Source organism: Ictidomys tridecemlineatus, chromosome 3, assembly GCF_052094955.1.
Source record: "Ictidomys tridecemlineatus isolate mIctTri1 chromosome 3, mIctTri1.hap1, whole genome shotgun sequence".
In the NCBI taxonomy this organism is placed as follows: domain Eukaryota; kingdom Metazoa; phylum Chordata; class Mammalia; order Rodentia; family Sciuridae; genus Ictidomys; species Ictidomys tridecemlineatus.
In genome coordinates, this window is record NC_135479.1 from 85,097,491 (window position 1) to 85,115,842 (window position 18,352).

An 18,352-nucleotide genomic window follows, 5' to 3' on the forward strand; every position below is an offset into this window, starting at 1 on the left:
CTTACAACGGAATCATAATTATAAAAGACAAAAAATGATAAGTCAATCTAAAGACCAGAACCCAAATGAACAACAAAAAAATATACAGTTGATTCTCATTATTTGGGGCAGTTATGGTCTATAAAGTCACTGTGAATACTGAATTAGAGTACTGAACCACTGCTCCTAGGGGAAATACACTGTCATGCTTCTGGCAAGTCTCTAGTCACATTTTCCTCACTGTTCCATTTTGTCTCACTGTCCCAGATATGAAACATATATAAAATATACAATATATAATTATGACATAATATAAGAATATAATTTAAATTATCATGTCAACATATAATATCCAGATTATGGTTTCCAACCTGTTTTAATGTACTTGTATCAATATCATTGAAGTATCTGCAGAACTGAAAACTAGGGACATAATAGGTCAACAGATCAATATATAACCATGTTTTATGCGAGTCTCTACTTAAAGACACTTTGAAGTACACTGCTGATTCACTAATGAACTTGCCAATAGCACTCCTTAACTCCTGCCTTGAACAAAACTTAACATGTGTATTTTTTTCATAAGGCATACCACAGCCTTCCTGAGTACAGGAGCACTATGCTTGGTGAGGTACCTTAGAGAAATCACCAACAAAAAGCATAAATATGGGGGGGGGGAGTACTAAACAGCAAAAGACCCTTCTTTTCAGTATGGGGGTTGAAACAAGAGGAGAGAGCATCAACTTGGTCAATAGTTGAGAATATATGTTGATTCAAAATTTCTTTCCATTGAGCATGCCCATGTGCGACTGAAATGCCATGAGGACTGATCCGAGGTTATAATTTTGGCAGGCAAATTCACACATGAAATCTGAATAATGAGGACTGATCTTTATGTACACATAAAAACATGTATGTTTATGTTTATCTTCACTAATATGATTGCTTTGGAGTCAATAGGTTTCCTCATTCTGACTTTATCTCCTACAGCTTCCCCTTTCCCAGTTGTTTGTCTCCTAATTTCCTCACCTCACTTAATGGTACTAACAACTAACTAGTTATTCAGGCCTAAAATTTAGAAGACTTTTGCTTCTTCTCTTTTCCTGCTCAACGCCTTATATCCCCATCCATCACCAAGTTGTCAGTTCTACTTTCAATATTCTCCAATTCCAAAACTTCTCAGCACTTCCACCACTGACCATGTCACCACCACCACCACCACCACCACCTGTCCAAACTCACACAATAGCTACACTCCCACTATCTTACATGTAAGTATTTATATTGAAATTTATTTCATTAATCATCTCCCTTTATGTCATCTCCACGAGGGCAGGGATATTCTTCCATTTGGTTTACCACAGCAACCCCAGACTAGAATGCCAAGCAAATAATAGGAAATACTATAGGCACCTAAAATGTCAAGCAATGGTAGGAAGGAAATGAATATGCATTAAATAATGAAGGCATTCTTTCCAAACCTTCCACTTCTCTCAGTTTTCCTTCACTACTATCTTAATTTTAACTCAATATGTAATTCCTGGATGCATGTGCTTTCCTTTTACGGTGATGTTTATTGCCACAGAAGGAAAAATAGTTGTCAGTAAAAATTAAATCAACACTTGCTAACACAACTAACTTAATACATTTGATGAATATATTAACTCAGTTTTCAAAATATTTCATATAGATTTCTTCTCCAACAAAATGTGTCCCAAACTACTTTCTCAATCCCTTGACTCAAAGGGTACTGATGGACAAGCTTCAGAAAATACCATTACTCTTTAAAATCAGATATTAAAATACCTCTGAGCTATTGCTTTTCAAAGCTAGAATGGGTAAGAATGGCTTACTGCATGCCTTTTGGTACTTTTAAAGTGATAACACTCCCTTTAAATTTTTCAGATCATGACTAGTAATAACAAAAATCAGGAACTTGTCATCTCTACTTTCATTGATTCTCTAGCAATTCTTCCATTTCTGAAGACAATATTCTATTTACAATCTTTGTACTTTATTACATTAGGCAACTTACCTTTTTTCTTTTTATCACCTAAGATGGATATACAGCTAAATCCAATATAGGAGAAATTGCTTTTGAACTGTGAACTAGAAAAGCTTTTTTTGGTGGGGGTAGTGGGGAGGGGTTACCAGGGATTGAACCCAGGGATACTTTACTACCGAGCCACATCCTTAGTCCTTTTTTTGAGACAGGTACTATGTTGCTTACAGACTCTTTAAATTGCTGAGACTGGCCTCGAACTTGCAATCCTCATGCCTCAGCCTCGCAAGTTGTTTAAATTGTTAACTTTAAACAAATCCCAAGCTACTAGGATTCCAGGTATGTGCCTCCATGTGGAAATATGCATTTTTAAGTATCATTTCCCCAATAAGCCTGGTAATTCCACCCAAGGCCACATGAAATAATAATGAGATAAGTAACAGATAAATAGGAACAAAATACAAAACCCTAATAAAAGCTATAATTTTGGTGAAATATAATTACTTGATGCTTTTCTTAAGGGCTTTTTCCAGTTTCTTCACTTGCTGTTTTTGAAGTTTTAATTCCTCTTGTGTGGGCCTGTTGAAAATAAACCACGTTGAATGCATTCAATTAAGTGAATAAAACAATAAAAGTACTTAACAATAGAGGATATCTTGTTACTTGTCACAAGTTCATGAAAATTCTTTAAATATTCTGATATTTAGCAAATAAGGTGTTTAGTGGACATGTGAATTTCTTCTATATAATTCCTTATTCAAAACCATTTACTTGTTTAATTTATTGTTTTTATAGTGAAATATTTCAAATATACAGATGTTAGAGATTACAACAAATCCTAGTATATTCACCAGCTTTAACAAATTTGAATATTAGTATATTTATTCCAAATCTTTAAAAATGTATTTAAGAATTCCATGCATCCCTCATTAATGTCATTCTTCTTCCCACACCACTATCCTAAATTTACTGTTCCTTATTCCAAAGCATTATTCTTAAAATCTTTATATTTATGTAACCATAAATATACGTATTACCTAGCAGTTTTTCAGACTTTATATAAATGACTTACATGTAAACCACTAATAGTTTTTCTCCATTAAAGTTTAAGCTTTAAAGTTTGGCAATGAAGCTCAGAGATAAAATACTTTGCCTAGCATGCACAAGGCCTGGGTTTCATCCCCAGCACTGCAATAAATCAAGTGTAAGCTTTATGAGATCAAGGGATTTGTTTGGTCATTGTTTAATCCCAGAGCTTGGAGAATTGCCTAACTTATTAAGAGTATTCAACAAATATTTGCTGAATAAAAATAGAGTGTCAACATTGTTCACTCTGTATAACTGTCAACAGATGGTGGTTTCTCTTTGTAATTATACTGCATATAGCTTTCTGTTGTGTTACAAGAACTATTTACTTTTCTTCTCTTTCCAAAATAAGAAATCACAAGATATTCAAGTAATTTGGGAATGAGAAACCCACTGGTATAAAACTTTGAACATTTCAAAATCACTAAGTTTTATACACACACACACACACACACACACACACACACACACACAGAGTGTAAGTATTTGAGGTGATGGATAGGTTAGCTTCTACCTTGTATTCATAAAAATCACATTACTTTGTACCCCAAAGATAAATACAACTATGATTTGTCAGTTAATAATTTAAACAATTTAAAAATGTGAAAAATCATGCTCACTGGAAGATAAAAAGAAGAATATTATATGGCTCCATTTACAGAATGTCTAGGAAATATAAACTATTGTATAATGGCAAAATAAACTGGGAAGAAGAGATTACAAAAGAAAACTTTTAGGGTGATCATCTCAACTATGATTGTTTCACAGAGTATACATATGTCAAAACTTTTAAATTATGTGCAATGTATTGTATGTCACTTATACACCAATAAAGCTAATTTTAAAGGAAAAATACCTACTCAAAAGTTCTTACCCAGTTTTAACTTCTTCAACAGACTTCTATTTTCTCATTTCTCTTGCCTGTCTATGGGTAGGCCTTCTATCATTTACCATGGGACACAAATAACCATGAATATGAGTGTGAAGCACTGTTATGGTTTAGATGAGGTGTCCCCCCAAAGCTCACATGTGAGACAATGCAAGAAGGTTCAGAGAAGAACTGATTGGGTTGCAGGTCAATCAGTGAATTAATCCCCTGATAGGGATTACCTGAGTAGTAACTGAAGTGATAGGCTGTGGCTGGAGGAGGTAGGAATTGGGGTTTTGGGTTACATGTATTTTTGTCTGACAAGTGGAGACCTCTCTGCTTCCTGACATGATGTGAGCTTCCCTCCACCACATTCTCCCACCATGATGCTCTGCATCACCTCGGTCTCCGAGGAATGGAGCCAGCTTTCTATGGACTAAGACCTCTGAAACTGTGAGCCCCTCAAACAAACTTTCCTCCTCTACAATTGCTAGTTGGGTTCTTTAATCACAGAAGCAAAAAAAGCTGCCTAAAATAAGCACTCAGAATTGGTTGTAGGGTAAAGGGGTTAGAATGGTTTAATATAACAAGTTCCAGTATGTATTTACTTGTTAAAGGACAAAGAAACATTGCTTTAAAAAAAATTTAAAAAAAGAAACATTACTTGAGTTTCTCTCACCTGCTTTCCAAATCTTTTTGGAGGTTCAGCTTTTCACTTGTAAGTGCATCAATCTTAGATTTTGCATCCTGGAGTTGATTCTGTAATGACTACAACACATTTCATACAAAAATAATTAACTTTCTGGGTGATTATTTTATTTTATAAGAAAATATTTGGGGCTGGAGATCTAGCTCAATTGGTAGAGTGCTTGACTCACATTACAAGGCCATGGGTTCAATCCCAGCACCACAAAAAAAATTTTTAAGTATTTATTAGTTATAGTCCCCATACCACTAGAAGACATTTATAAGTCGGTGATGCACCCATATTTTGATAATCATTTTCTTCACTTGACTGACTTTCATCTTCTTTATAGTGCCTGTGAAGAGATACATGTATATTTTTTATGAAAAAAATCTTAAAAACATTTTGCTAATAAAAATTATACCAATCTAATAAGAGCTTAATAATCTAACCATGATTTAACCCAAATTTCCTATTTGTTCATATAAGGAATGGCATTAGAACACATTATTTATGAACATAATAGTACATATCTATTAATTATCCCTTTACTTAGAGTATATGAGAACCAGAACTTTTTATTGTTTACCACTGGATCTCACTGCCTAGAAGATTATAGGACAAAAGAAGAGCTGAAAAGACACTTATTGAATGAATAAACAAATAAAACAATGCAGAACATTAAAGAAATGTTCTTCTTTAAAATGCATTCTCCACATACTCTTTTTATCTTTCTATTATCTGAAGCTCAAATAATCTACCTTAAAAAACAACAACATAGAACATAGATGGACAAGATCAGACTTTAGTCTTGATTCAAACCTCGGCACTATTATTAACCAATAGTTTCATCTATTAAATGATCAATAGATCAATCTCTCAGAATTTAGTCTTATCTGTAAAAAAGGAAGTTGTCATATCTACCTCAAGATTAATGTGAATACAAAAGATTAAAACGCAAATAAAATGTACTAAAGCATTCTATGATCCACAAAGTGCTAACAAATCACTAACAATCTTGATGAGCTAATACTGTACTCTCCTATAAAGTAACCTCTAGCTAACATGTGGCCAATGAGCACTTGAAATATTGCTAGTTGAAGTGAAAAACTAATTTTCATTACACTTTAAATTAAAAAACTGAATCAGTGTATTTTTCTGTAAAATACAACTTCATTGTTTAGGACAAGATTTCACTTTAACTGTCTACTTCCAGTCTGCATTTGGCCTCAAGAATGAAATACCAATTCATTCCAGAGTCTCCAGCCTCCCAGCCTGCCTTGAAAATTTCAGATCTGCCAATATCATAATTGTGTAGGTTGTGCTGGAGTTAAAGGGTAGGTAAGATTTGGAAAAGCACAAAGAAAAAAGTTAAAGGCATTTCAGACTGTTTGGATTCTATGAGTAAAAAGGGTACTAATGTAAACCACATCTGCTTTGGGAAGGCTTCTCTGGTCACTCCAATCAAAATTGATTCTGCTCCTATTCTAAATTCCTATAGTACTTACTGTCTATACAACCTTTAGAAATTATTCACTATGACATTATGTATTAGTGCTTAAGTCTCATGTTATTTTCATTAGAGTTTACATTTTATCTTCCTTATTAGACTGTAAACTCTAGAAGGACCATTATAAAAAACTGTCCAATCTCTGTAAAATCTATACAACACTGTGTCTACCACTGAAATGACAAAGTCAGAAATCCCTGAGCACTTGATAAGATATTTTCTGACTAGAGTGATTCACTTTTAGCCTTAGTTGCTTTTATCCTTCTCTTCCATTGTTCCTTCTTTCTTTTCCCTTTCTTCCACTGCCCCCAGCTATTTCTGAAAAGTCATTCTTAGGGCAAGAATAGTCAAGTATATGCTTCATGGAAGCAAAAAATGTATCTTATTTGTTATCCTGGGATCCTAAGTACCTAAAATAGAACATGACACCAAGTGGATGCTCAAGTAAATGTCTATTTGTTGAAAGAACTGCTCCATTTATAAACAATGAACAGAATAGCTACTGTTCATTAAAGCATTTTAGATTACATGGTCTTAGATATTCTTCAGCTATTTTAGGTTAACCAAAGACTATTTACTCTTCTTTATTCAGAAGTGACATGTGTGCTTTAATCTATATGGTTTTCACTGACATTTTTTACCTTTATCTCATAAATGTGATCCTAATTAGGTTACATTTTGGTAGGCGGCTCATTTACTTCTATGCATTTTGTGGATATATTGGTAATTTTTGAGTGAGCTAGGTGACATCAATAGAACAAATTATAATACTGTGACAAAATAAGAGGAAATGCCTTTCTGCTGTTATCTAATACTTTGATGGTTATTGAATATATGTATATTAATATATTTTAACATAGGTAGTAAAATACAATATTTTAAAAAACTTCTTAGTGACATTAGGTAGATTTCTGTAGGATATTTAAAGTTTCAAAAGGCTATAGAAACTTTTGGTATGATTCATTACTGGATAGTAACTTCAAAAGTTGTTAACAGGATTATTCATACCTTCGTGTATAGATTTTTCTTATTTTAGATTCATAGTAGTCAATTAGGCAAAGCAACCTAGAAAATAAAATCTATATTGAATTATTTTCAAAATGCAGTATGATATCTACTATTCTCAACATAATTTCAAATTATAGTGATAAAAGAAGTACAGATCATCTGGCAGGATTTTAAAAGTTTAAATGACTCCTGTCAGAATCAAATATTATACTAAGTCATATTTTATATTAATTTTAATAGATGTTTAAATAGCCATAAATAGTATACTTTAACCTATTAAATGTATACTCTCCTTGTTCTAACAAGTCTACCTCTAGCAATCTTGCCCACAAAACATTTGCCCAAGGATTCAACTCAGCATGAACAAAGTTATTCACTATATCATTTATAAGAGTGAAAAAAAGAAAATCTACTAGGCCTTCAACAGGAAAAAGGTTAAACAGTGGCACATCCATACTATAAGAAATAATGTGGCACTGGAAGTAATGATGTAAATTTGCATCATGTCCTAATAAGGACTAATGAGTGAAAAATACTGTACAACCAAATGTATAGTATTACTCTATTTGGTCTAGAAAATAGAGAAAGAAATTATATATAAATTTATGCATGTCGGGGCTGGGGATGTGGCTCAAGTGGTAGCGCTCTCGCCTGGCATGCATGCAGCCCGGGTTCGATCCTCAGCACCACATACAAACAAAGATGTTGTGTCTGCCAAGAACTAAAAAAAATAAATATTAAAAAATTCTCACTCTTTCTTTAAAAAAAAATTATGCATGTATTGAAAAAGAACTCTGGGTCCTTTATTGGGAGATGATATTGTAAGCCAGGGGGCTTACTGGTTTTCACATCAAAAAGCTGGAGAGGGATTAGAATGCTAATAGTTCATCCATTAACACGACAATACTACACAATGATCAACGCATATCATGTTCACCATGCTTGAGACCTCTTACATTACTTGCCATTTCCAAGTAAATTCACTTTCCTTCTTGTGTATTACTCTAACTGAAAAATCCTTTCTCTTACCTCTATTAAAATTCTAGAGTTCCTAATTGTCTAGCTGCAAGCTGGCCATCTTCATGAAGCCTCTCTGGGGCCTCTACCTTTTACTCCTCTGTCACACTCAGCATCCCATTTGCCCCACACATATAGTACCTACCACTGTCTGCCTTATATTTACTTACATACCTATCTATTCAACTAGACCATTGGCTCACTGAATGCAGAAATCATGGCTTCATTCATCTGTGTTTGCTCTATGTTAGACTAGTGCCTTTATACCTTTTGACAATAGCAGTATTTTTAATAAGGTTAACTCAATTTTTAATTTCAATGTCTCAAACTGAAGATTTGCTTCATTAAAAGTCAAACATAAGGCTGGGAGTGTAGAGTTCTGGGGTAGAACATTTACCCAGCATGCAAAAGGCCCCAAGTCTAATCCCTAGCACCACAAAAATAAATGAGAGCAGAAAAAATCTCTGGCCCATTAGACAAATCCATACCTGGATCAGCCCAACTTTATGTGGCAATAACAAGTTCCCTCAGTCTCTCTCTCACCCATATTGGCTGTTCTGGGGGTTCATTTTGTCGTTGCTTTTGTTTCACCTTCATTGCTCTATCCTTTCCTCCCACTGTAACTCCCTCTGCCTGTCCTTTTTAATCTTTACTTTTATTTTCTCTCCTTGCTTTCTTCTTTTTTCCATTTATTCACACCTACCGCTAACTACATTTTATTACGAATCAAAGTGTTTATGCTTCCTTTTTCTTCAAAAGGATGAAAATTATGTAGATCACAGATATATTCTCAAATCTCCAAACTTATATATAACTTCATTTTTATGCACAATAGAAACACCTAATATAGTTGATTCTCAATCCTATTACATAAATACATAAGACTAGTTTAAATGCAATCAGTTCATATTGATTAGTAAAAAACACAAAGAGCTACCTTTCATTCAAAGGAGAATGCAAATATAATACCAATACAGCTTATATTGCTAAAAATACTAAGCATTTAAAACCAATTTCTACAAGGCGGGGAGTAAGTCTAAGGTGGTATAAAAGGGAAGAAATGGAAACAAGAATAATTATAGTTTTGACTTTGGAATTATGTAACTGTTTTAAGTAAATAAAAAAAGTCAATTCCTAAGAATTAAAAAACAAGTTAAACCCAAATGTTTACTAATTTGGTGACACAAACACACAGAAAAGTGGTATTTCAAGATATTTTAGAAAACCACATTTTGACTGCATCTATGATAGAATATATAACACTAAAGAAATGGAAATTTAATTCAATAGGCTTATTGTTAGTAATTCTGGGATTACTTTAGAATATTTTAACACATTAAAGGATAAATTAGTTATATTGATCCTGGATTCATCCACAGCACCACAAAAAGAACAAAAACTTTAAAAAGAGTTACAAAATAAAAAAAGAGTTTAATTAAAAATACTGTAACATTAACTTCAACTGGGAAAAAAAGAAAATATTTATTTTCCCCCAGAAACACAGTTCCTAGCTCTTTTCACTGAAAAGTCTTAAGTCAAAGAAAACGGTATAACTAGAAGCAATCTCAACATCTATACAGTAGTATCTTACTAAAAGTAATCGGTTCTTTTGATAAATGTCTGATAGGTTAACCAGGAATTTTAAGGAGTGGAAGAATTGGACATTTGCATGCAGAAGAATAAAAAAAACTAGACCTCTCTCTCAGTTACAAAACTAACTCAAAATGGATTAAAAACTTTCACATAAGGTTAAATCTAGGAAACTACTAGAAGAAAACAGAAAATGATTCAGGATATTGAAATGAGCAAGATGTTTTGAAGAAGACCCTAAAGGCCCAAGAAACAAAGATAAAAAAGACAAATATGATTACATCAAACTAAAAACCTCTGCATAGCTAAGGAAAAGATCAAAAGAGTGAAGAGACAACCGATAAAAGAAATAATTGCAAGCCATACATCTAGGGGTTGATATTCAGGATACAAAACGAACTCCACATACACAATACCAAAAACCAAATAAACCAATTTAAAAATTGGCAAGAGGCCTCAAGAAACAATTCTCCAAAGACAACATAAATGACCGATAGGTGTATGAAAAATGTTCAACATCACTAATAATCAGGGGAATGGAAATCAAAACCATGAAAAATGACCTCATCCCAATAAGAATGGCTATAATCAAAAAGATTAAAGATAATGAGTACTGGCAAGATTGTGGAGAAAAGGGAACTATGTATGCTGTCAATCGGAATATAAATTAGTACAGCCATTGTGGAAAACAGTAAAGAGCTTCCTCAAAAATTTTAAATACAATTGCTATGTGATTCAGCAATTCTACTGGGTATGTACATCCAGAGGGAAAAAAAACAGTAATGTCAAAAATATTGCTGCACTCCCATGTTCAAAAGCAGCGTTATTTACAATAGCCAAGAAATAGCAATAACTTGAATGTTCATAAATTGATGAATGAATGTGATATATATATATACACATACATATGCAGTAGAATATTATTCAGTCATTAAAAATGATGAAATCCTATTAATTACAAAAACACATAAATGGAACCAGAAATTTTACTCATATGTAGAATCTAAAAAAAGTTGATTTCATCAAAGTTGAAAACGTGGGGGGCTAAGGTTATAGCTCAATGGTAAGAGTACATGCCTAGCACATGTGAGCACTGTGTTCAATCCTCAGCACCACTTAAAAATAACATAAAGGTATTATGCTCATAAAAAAAAAGTGGTTCTGGGATATTTGGGGGAGAAGCAAGGGATAGAGAAAGATTGATCAATGGGTACTAAGTTACAGTTAGATTGGAACAAGTTCTGAGGTGCTACAGTAAAGTGATGATAGGTAACAATAATGAACTGCATATTTCAAAAAGCTAGAAAAAAGGATTTTCAGAATTTTTACCCTGAAGAAATGATAAATGTTCAAGAAAACAGAAAAGTTTGACCTAATTTAAATATAATGAATACATGCAACAAAACATCATATTATTCCACTAGTATGTACCATTTGTATGTATTTATTTATCAGTTAATAAAAATTAAAACAGCTTTATAAATTAACGGGGAACTCAATTGTTAAAAATAACACAAATATTTAAAATTAACAAATATCTAATTTCATTCCTCAAAGAGCTCTAGGGCACTAGAGCATATAAATAAGTAAATATAAATAAAATAAATATAAATGTATTTATATTTATTTTATTTATTTGCACCATTTATAAATAAATAAAATAAAACTTAAAAAGTAAAGAATGGAGAAGGAAAAAGGCAGAAGAGAGGGAGAGAGTCTCCTCTGAGAAATATAACCACTCCTATCTCCCATGAAAAACTCAATTTTTTAAAAAACATTTTTTGGGGGCTGGGGCTGGGGCTGGGGCTCAGCAGCAGTGCACTTGCGTGGCATGTGTGAGGCACTGTGTTTGATTCTCAGCACCACTAATAAATAAATGAAATAAAACTTAAAAAAATATTTTTTAGTTGTAAATGAATACAACACCTTTTTTATTTATGTATTTTTATGTGGTACTAAAGATCGAACCCAGTGCTTCACACATGCTAGGCAAGCGCTCTACCACTGAGCCACAACCCTTAGCCCAATAAACTTATTTTTGAAAAATGACTTTAGCGACATTATCTTATGGGGTGAACATTACTGTCTATCCAGGACGGTATGAGGAACTCTTTTGCAGAGATAGGCAAACACTCTGTTTTGAGTGATGATGCGTTCTTCTTCCTCCTTTGTTAATCTACAGATATCCTTTTGCAGAGAAGCAATAATCTCTTGTTGCTCCATTCGTTTTTTCTTGTAATGTTGGCATCTGATCTGTAAGAAATTTTTTAAAAACATGATTATGATATGTACCTCTAATACATGCTGTCTTAATACTTTACCCAAAGTCATATTTAGTTTCTATTGAAATAATAAATATGATGGCATCAAATTAAAAAGCTTATGTGCAGTAAAGAAAACAAGAATGCAAAGAGAACCTACAGAACAGGAGAAAATCTTTGTTACTCTTCTCACAGAGGACTAATATCCAAAATATATAAAGAATTCAAAGCCAGATATGTAGGTACATGGCTATAATCCCAGTGACTTGGAAGATTGAGGATTGCAAGTTCAATGCCAGCCTCAGCAACTTAGCAAGGCCCTAAGCAACTTAGTAAAGGCCTTGTCTCATTATTTAAAAAAAAAAAAAAAAAAAAAAGGCTAGAGATGTGGTTCAGTCATTAAGCATGGGTTCCATCCGTAGTACCAAAAAAAAAAAATAAAATAAAAGGAAATAAAAACAAAAAGAACTCAAACAACCCAATTGATAAATAAGCAAATAAACTTAGCAGACATTTCTCAAAAGAATACAAATAGCCAGCCAGGTGTGGTGGTGTATGCCTATAATCCCAGCAGCTTGGCAGGCTGAGGTAGAAAGATTGTAAATTCAAAGCTAGCCTCAGCAATTTAGTGAAGCCCCATGCAACTCAGCAAGAACCTGTCTCTATATAAAACAAAACAGGCTGGGGATGTGGCTCAGTGGTCAAGTGCCCCTGAGTTCAATTCCCAGTACCACACAAATATATATATATATTTTCATTATTGGTGGAATTGCAAATTAATATAACCACTATGGAAACCAATATGAAGTTTCCTCAAAAGACTACAAACAGAACTACCTTATGACCCAGCTATATCAATCCTTGGTATTTATCCTGAAGAATTAGAACCTTCAAACTATAGTAATACAAGCATACCTGTTTATAACAGTACAATTCACAATAGCCAAACTATGGAACCAGTCTAGTTGTCCATCAATAGATGAATGGATAAAGAAAATGTGGCATATATAAACAGTGAAATTTTAATCAGTCAAGGGTCATATGTTTTCTCTCATATATGGAAGCTAGAGGAAAAGGGAAAAGAAAGATGGAGAGGACACACAGGGGAAGGGGAATACTGGGGAATGATATTGGTTAAATTATTATATCATAAACTTGTACAAATATGAATCTCACCACTATGTACAATTATAATGCATCAATAAAATATGAAAAAAGCTCAGCATGCAATAATAATAATCAGGCATGCCAGAGAACAAGAAAACACAAATAGAAACCTAAACACAAAAAAATGATCCAATTAGAACCAGGTAACTGAATTATCAGATTTAAACAGAGATAAAATTCACACCACATAAAATTAACCATTTTAAAGTGAACAATTCACTAGCATCTAATACTCTTATGATACTGTATGACCACCACTCCCATCTTGCTCCAAAATTGAACAGATTCTAAAATAAATTAACTTAGTATGTTCAAAACAATTTCAGAAAATTAAAAACCAAAGAACAGAAATTCTAAAACAAAAAAATCCAATAATCCACAGAAAATATCTAGAATAAAGTATCAAAAGACAAAAAGATCAAGATTAAAAAACATAAAAAGACATGGGGATTAAATGATAAACTAACAGAACTGAAATCCTGGAAAAACTGAAAAGAGAATGTGATGGATGCAATATTTGAAGATATAATGGTTATGAATTTATTAAAACTGATGTATAATATCAAGCTACCAATTCAAGAAGTGCTACAAAATCTGAGAAGGATAACTCAAAAGTAAACTTGACTAGACACAAGGTAAAACTATTTTAAAACAAAAGCAAAGAGAAAAATATTAAAAGGAAGCCAAAGAAATGGTAGAATGCCTTCAAAGGAGCGACAAAGACACTGACAAGTGAACCCTCAGCAGAAACAATGGAATCCAGGAGAAAATGGAAATATGGAAAGGAAATAGCTTCCAAATTAAAATTATATATCCAATGAAAATACTCATCAAAATTGAAGTGTTCGATCTTCAATTTTTGATTGAAGGGTTGGTGAGGATAAGAAATTAGAACTTTCATACCCTATCAGGAATGTGAAATGATAGAGCACCTTTGGAATTTAGAGCCTGGCAATTTCTTAAAAGTTAACATGTATTTATTGTATGACTCAGCAATTCAAGTTCTAAGTATCTACCAAAGAGAAATGAGAGCATATGTCTACACAAAACCTTGAACAGAAATATTTACATGAGGTCAGTTTCAAATAGCCAGAAACTGAAAACAACTCAAAATGTTCATCAACAGAATGAATAAGCAAATAGTGGTATATCCACACAGTGAAATACTTCTTAGCATAAAAAGGAACAGACCACTGACACAGCTATTAGCTAGCTTTGCATTCCTGTAATGAAGTATCAGAGGCAATGAAATATCAGAGGCAATTAACTTATAAAAAGCAAAAGGTTATTTTAGCTCACAGTTCTTGACATTTCAGTCTAAGAACAAGTAGTTCCACTATGGGGGAATAAGAGACCCAGAATGGCAAAAGCAATTCTAAAAAACAACAATGCAGGAGGCATCACAATACCTGATCTGAAATCATGCTGCAGAACTGTACTAACAAAAACACCATGGTATTGGCATCAAAAGAGACATGAAAACCAATAGAATAGAAGACACAGAGACAATTGTTGAGAGCCATCCATAGGCCGAGTGTGAACTAAAAATCGGCATCATAGCCAGTGAGCAGGAGAATCTGGTGTCTGGGGACTTCCAATAGAAATTTCCTCTGGCCTAGAATGCCCAGACACCTGTGAGCCCTGTTCAGCTGTGCCTGGTCCAACACAAGCACTGGTGATGGGGTGACCTGCTGCAGCCACACAGCCTCCCAGAGATGGGCATAACCCACCCAGATGCCAGTCAACCTGCTGACCCCAAGATATCCCAAATCAAGATTTCACCCTGAAACCTTCTCCCTGTCTTTGATGTACCCACTTAAATAAACCACGGAAGCCATTTTCTAATTGTTTAGCTCCAGCTTCTGGGTGGGCTGGACCTATCTGGTGTCCTACTTCAAAACTCTTTCCAACTCTGTCTTATTTCTGGACTAATTTTTTCTGAGATATTATCTTCTCTGGTGGCTTATATCCTTCTGGGCATGAAAAAGGACCCCCTGTCTATGGCCACCTCCCCATAGACAATGCCACATATTTATAGCCATCTGATACTTGACAAAGGTGCCAAAAATATGTTGGGAGAAAAGAGCCTTTTAAACAAATGTTGCTGGGAAAACTGGATATCCATATGTAGAAGAATGAAACTAGACACCTATATCTCACTCTCCACAAAAGTTAAATCAAAATGGACCAAAGAATTAGGAATTAGACCAGAAACTGTTCAATTGCTAGAATAAAACAGAGTCAACAGTCCATCCCATAGGTACAGGCACTGACTTCCTCAACAAGACCCCTAAAGCTCAAGACATAAAATGGGGAATCAATAAGTGGGATACCATCAAATTAAAAAGCTTCTGCACAGCAAAGGAAACAATTAAGAGAGTGTAGAGAGAGACTGAAGAATGGGAGAAAATCTCCCAGCTGCTCTTCTGATGGAATTAATAGATAAACAACTAAAAAATCTTAATGCAGGATGGAGGAGAGTATTGAGGTGGGGATTTGAATAAATGGGCACAACAACTAAATAAATATATGAAAAAATGTTCAATATATCTAGCAATCAGAGAAATGAAAATCAAAACTAAGATTTCATCTCACTCTAGTCAGAATGGCAATAATCAAGAACATATAATATGCTGGTGAGGATATGGGGGAAAAGTATACTGACACATTGTTGGTAGGGCTGTAAATGTAGCATATCCACTCTGGAAAGCAGTATGGAGATTCCTCAAAACTAGGAATGGAACCACCATATGACCCCAGCTATCTCTCGCCTGGGTATTTATCCTAAAGATCTAAAACTCAGCATACTATAGTGATAACAGCCACTTCGATGTTTATAAAAGCACAATTCACATTAGCCAAATTAAGGAATCAGCCCCGATGCCCATCAATAATGGCTAAAGAAAATGTGGTTCATATACACAATGCAGTTTTATTCAGTCATAAGCAAGAATGAAATCATGGCATTTGCCAATAAATGAATGGAAATGAAGATCAGGCTGAGTCAAATAAGCCAGACTCAGAAAATTAAAGGTCAAAACTTTTCTTTCATTGGAAGCTAGAGTGAAATAAAGAAAAGGCGGGGGGCAGTGATCAGATATCAAAAATACAGAGAAGATCAGTGGACCAGAAGAAGAATGATGAGAGGGGGGTAGGAATGATTGGAAAGGGAAGGAAATATAGAACAAGTTTAACAAAATTATGTTACATGCATAGAAAAACATACCAAAAGGAATTTCTTCATGTATATGTAGAAAGTACCAGTCAGAAAATAAATGAGGGACTGGGGTTCTGGCTCGGCGGTAAAGTGCTTGCCTAGCATGTGTGAGGCACTGGGTTTGATTCACAGCACTGTGTGAAAAAATAATAAAATAAAGGCATGTTGTCCATCTACAACTACCAATAAATAAATAAGTAAATAAGCAAACAAATCAGTAGAGAAAGAAGAATAAGAGGGAGAGGTGAGGGAAGCAGGAGGAATGGGGATTGAAATAAGATTCCTTATGTGTATGATTTTGTCTAATATTTAATCAAATAATACTATAATAATACTATAATTTTTAAAAAGGAGAAAACATAGAATGAATTATTCCATTTCTTTGGGTCACAAGTGAGGATGACACATCACAGCAGGAGAACATAGCAGAACAAACTCACATTATAAGTCAGGAAGCAAAGAAAAGACTTAGGAGGAGGGTTCCAGTGGGAGGTCCTAAAAGTTCCATTTCTTCCCAATAATGATACCCTGAGGATGAAGCCTTTAGCACATGAACCTTTAAGGAAGACTCATCTAAATCACAGCATACGGCCACATGAATAAAATCTCAAAATAATTATGCTAAATGAGAATAAATATAAATATAATCCTCTATGTCACATAAGTTGTCTTTTCTCCAATTTTTCACTATACCTACATTTATTGATCTCCTCGACTTCTTTGCCAGACATACAAAAACCAATGTTTCCTTGCTCCAAATTGCAAAATATGCAGCATGAAACCAGTCTAAAATTGAAAACAAGTGTATACTAAAAAAATAGAAGAATGTCCCTTAAACTGTAAAATAATTATACTCCAGGAGCACTTTTATCTTCCCTAATTTGCTATCAACACAAAAGATTCATTTCCTTTTTACATTAAAATGTAGATGTTTCACAAAACACCTACATTTTAATGTAAATATTTTTTATACTAGGAAACTCAGCATTCATTGTTGTAACACTACCCTTTCTATGAAAAGAACTCAGTTTTACACATAAAATAGTTCTAAGTGCTTATTAGACATCCAATAGAGATTTTAAAGCTGGCTATCAGTATAGAATTAGAGGACAGGTCTGGACTATACATAAAAATTGAGGAGCCATGAATCAGATTGAGGTCAAGAGAGTTAGGGTATGTAAAAAAAAAAAAAAAAAGACAAGATATTAAGGACCAAGCACTGGAGAATTCCAACACCAAGAGGTTAGGAAGGAGAGAAGAACCAGCAGCAAAGGAACTATAGAATGTCCAGTGAGGTGAGGGAAATAGGATGTTCTGGAAAAGGAACCAGTGATAGGTCAAGGAAGGTAAAAATCACCAAGTTAAGCAACATGGAAGTCAATGATGAGCTGTTCTAGTACTAATCGACTAAGAAAACACATAACTCAGTACCTGTAAAGTTTTCTGCTCCTTTTGAAGATCTTTTATTTTAGTTTGTTGCTGGCAAACCCTATTTAGGGATTCATCCTCCAATTCACCAATTTTGGCTTTCACACTCTCCATAATTTGTTCCAACTCATTAGCTCGCTGTTCCTGATGGGCTGCTCGGTTTTGTTCTAGCTGAAGTTCATTTCTAATTTAATAGACACACAATTCCTTCCCTTAGTACTAAAAATAAATAAAATCACCAAACATACCCAATTTATTGACTTTGTAAAATTTATCTGCATTCTATTTTTGGTGCAGGGATTGAACTCAGGGCCTCACACATTAAGCAGGTGGTGTACCATGAAGCTACACCCCTAGCCACAGCATTTCTATCTTATTACAGAAACAAAAACATACATAGTACCATTACATATCTATGGTAAACTATTACCAAAAGATCTTTTTTTAAAATTTACCTATAAATTTTTTAAATTTAATATTTAGTCAAAATAAAAATTTTAATTGCAGAATCATTTTCATGGTCATTACTTATAG

General features: G+C 33.8%; 1 protein-coding gene across 7 annotated transcripts in view; it reads right to left on the reverse strand.

The window, feature by feature from the left end:
* The window catches only part of Cep70 (centrosomal protein 70), a 62,501-nt gene that overhangs the window by 34,421 nt on the left and 9,728 nt on the right, over positions 1–18,352 (reverse strand). For 6 of the 7 annotated variants that reach the window (XM_078043399.1, XM_078043403.1, XM_078043397.1 and 3 more), the window contains 6 exons: positions 17,822–18,002; positions 11,829–11,998; positions 7,139–7,195; positions 4,888–4,975; positions 4,615–4,703; positions 2,486–2,560 (listed from right to left, as the gene is read on the reverse strand). In XM_078043399.1, the coding sequence (XP_077899525.1) occupies positions 2,486–2,560; positions 4,615–4,703; positions 4,888–4,975; positions 7,139–7,195; positions 11,829–11,998; positions 17,822–18,002 (660 nt within the window). The remainder of the gene's footprint in view (positions 1–2,485; positions 2,561–4,614; positions 4,704–4,887; positions 4,976–7,138; positions 7,196–11,828; positions 11,999–17,821; positions 18,003–18,352) is intronic. The other variant, XM_078043401.1, reaches the window with a different exon arrangement.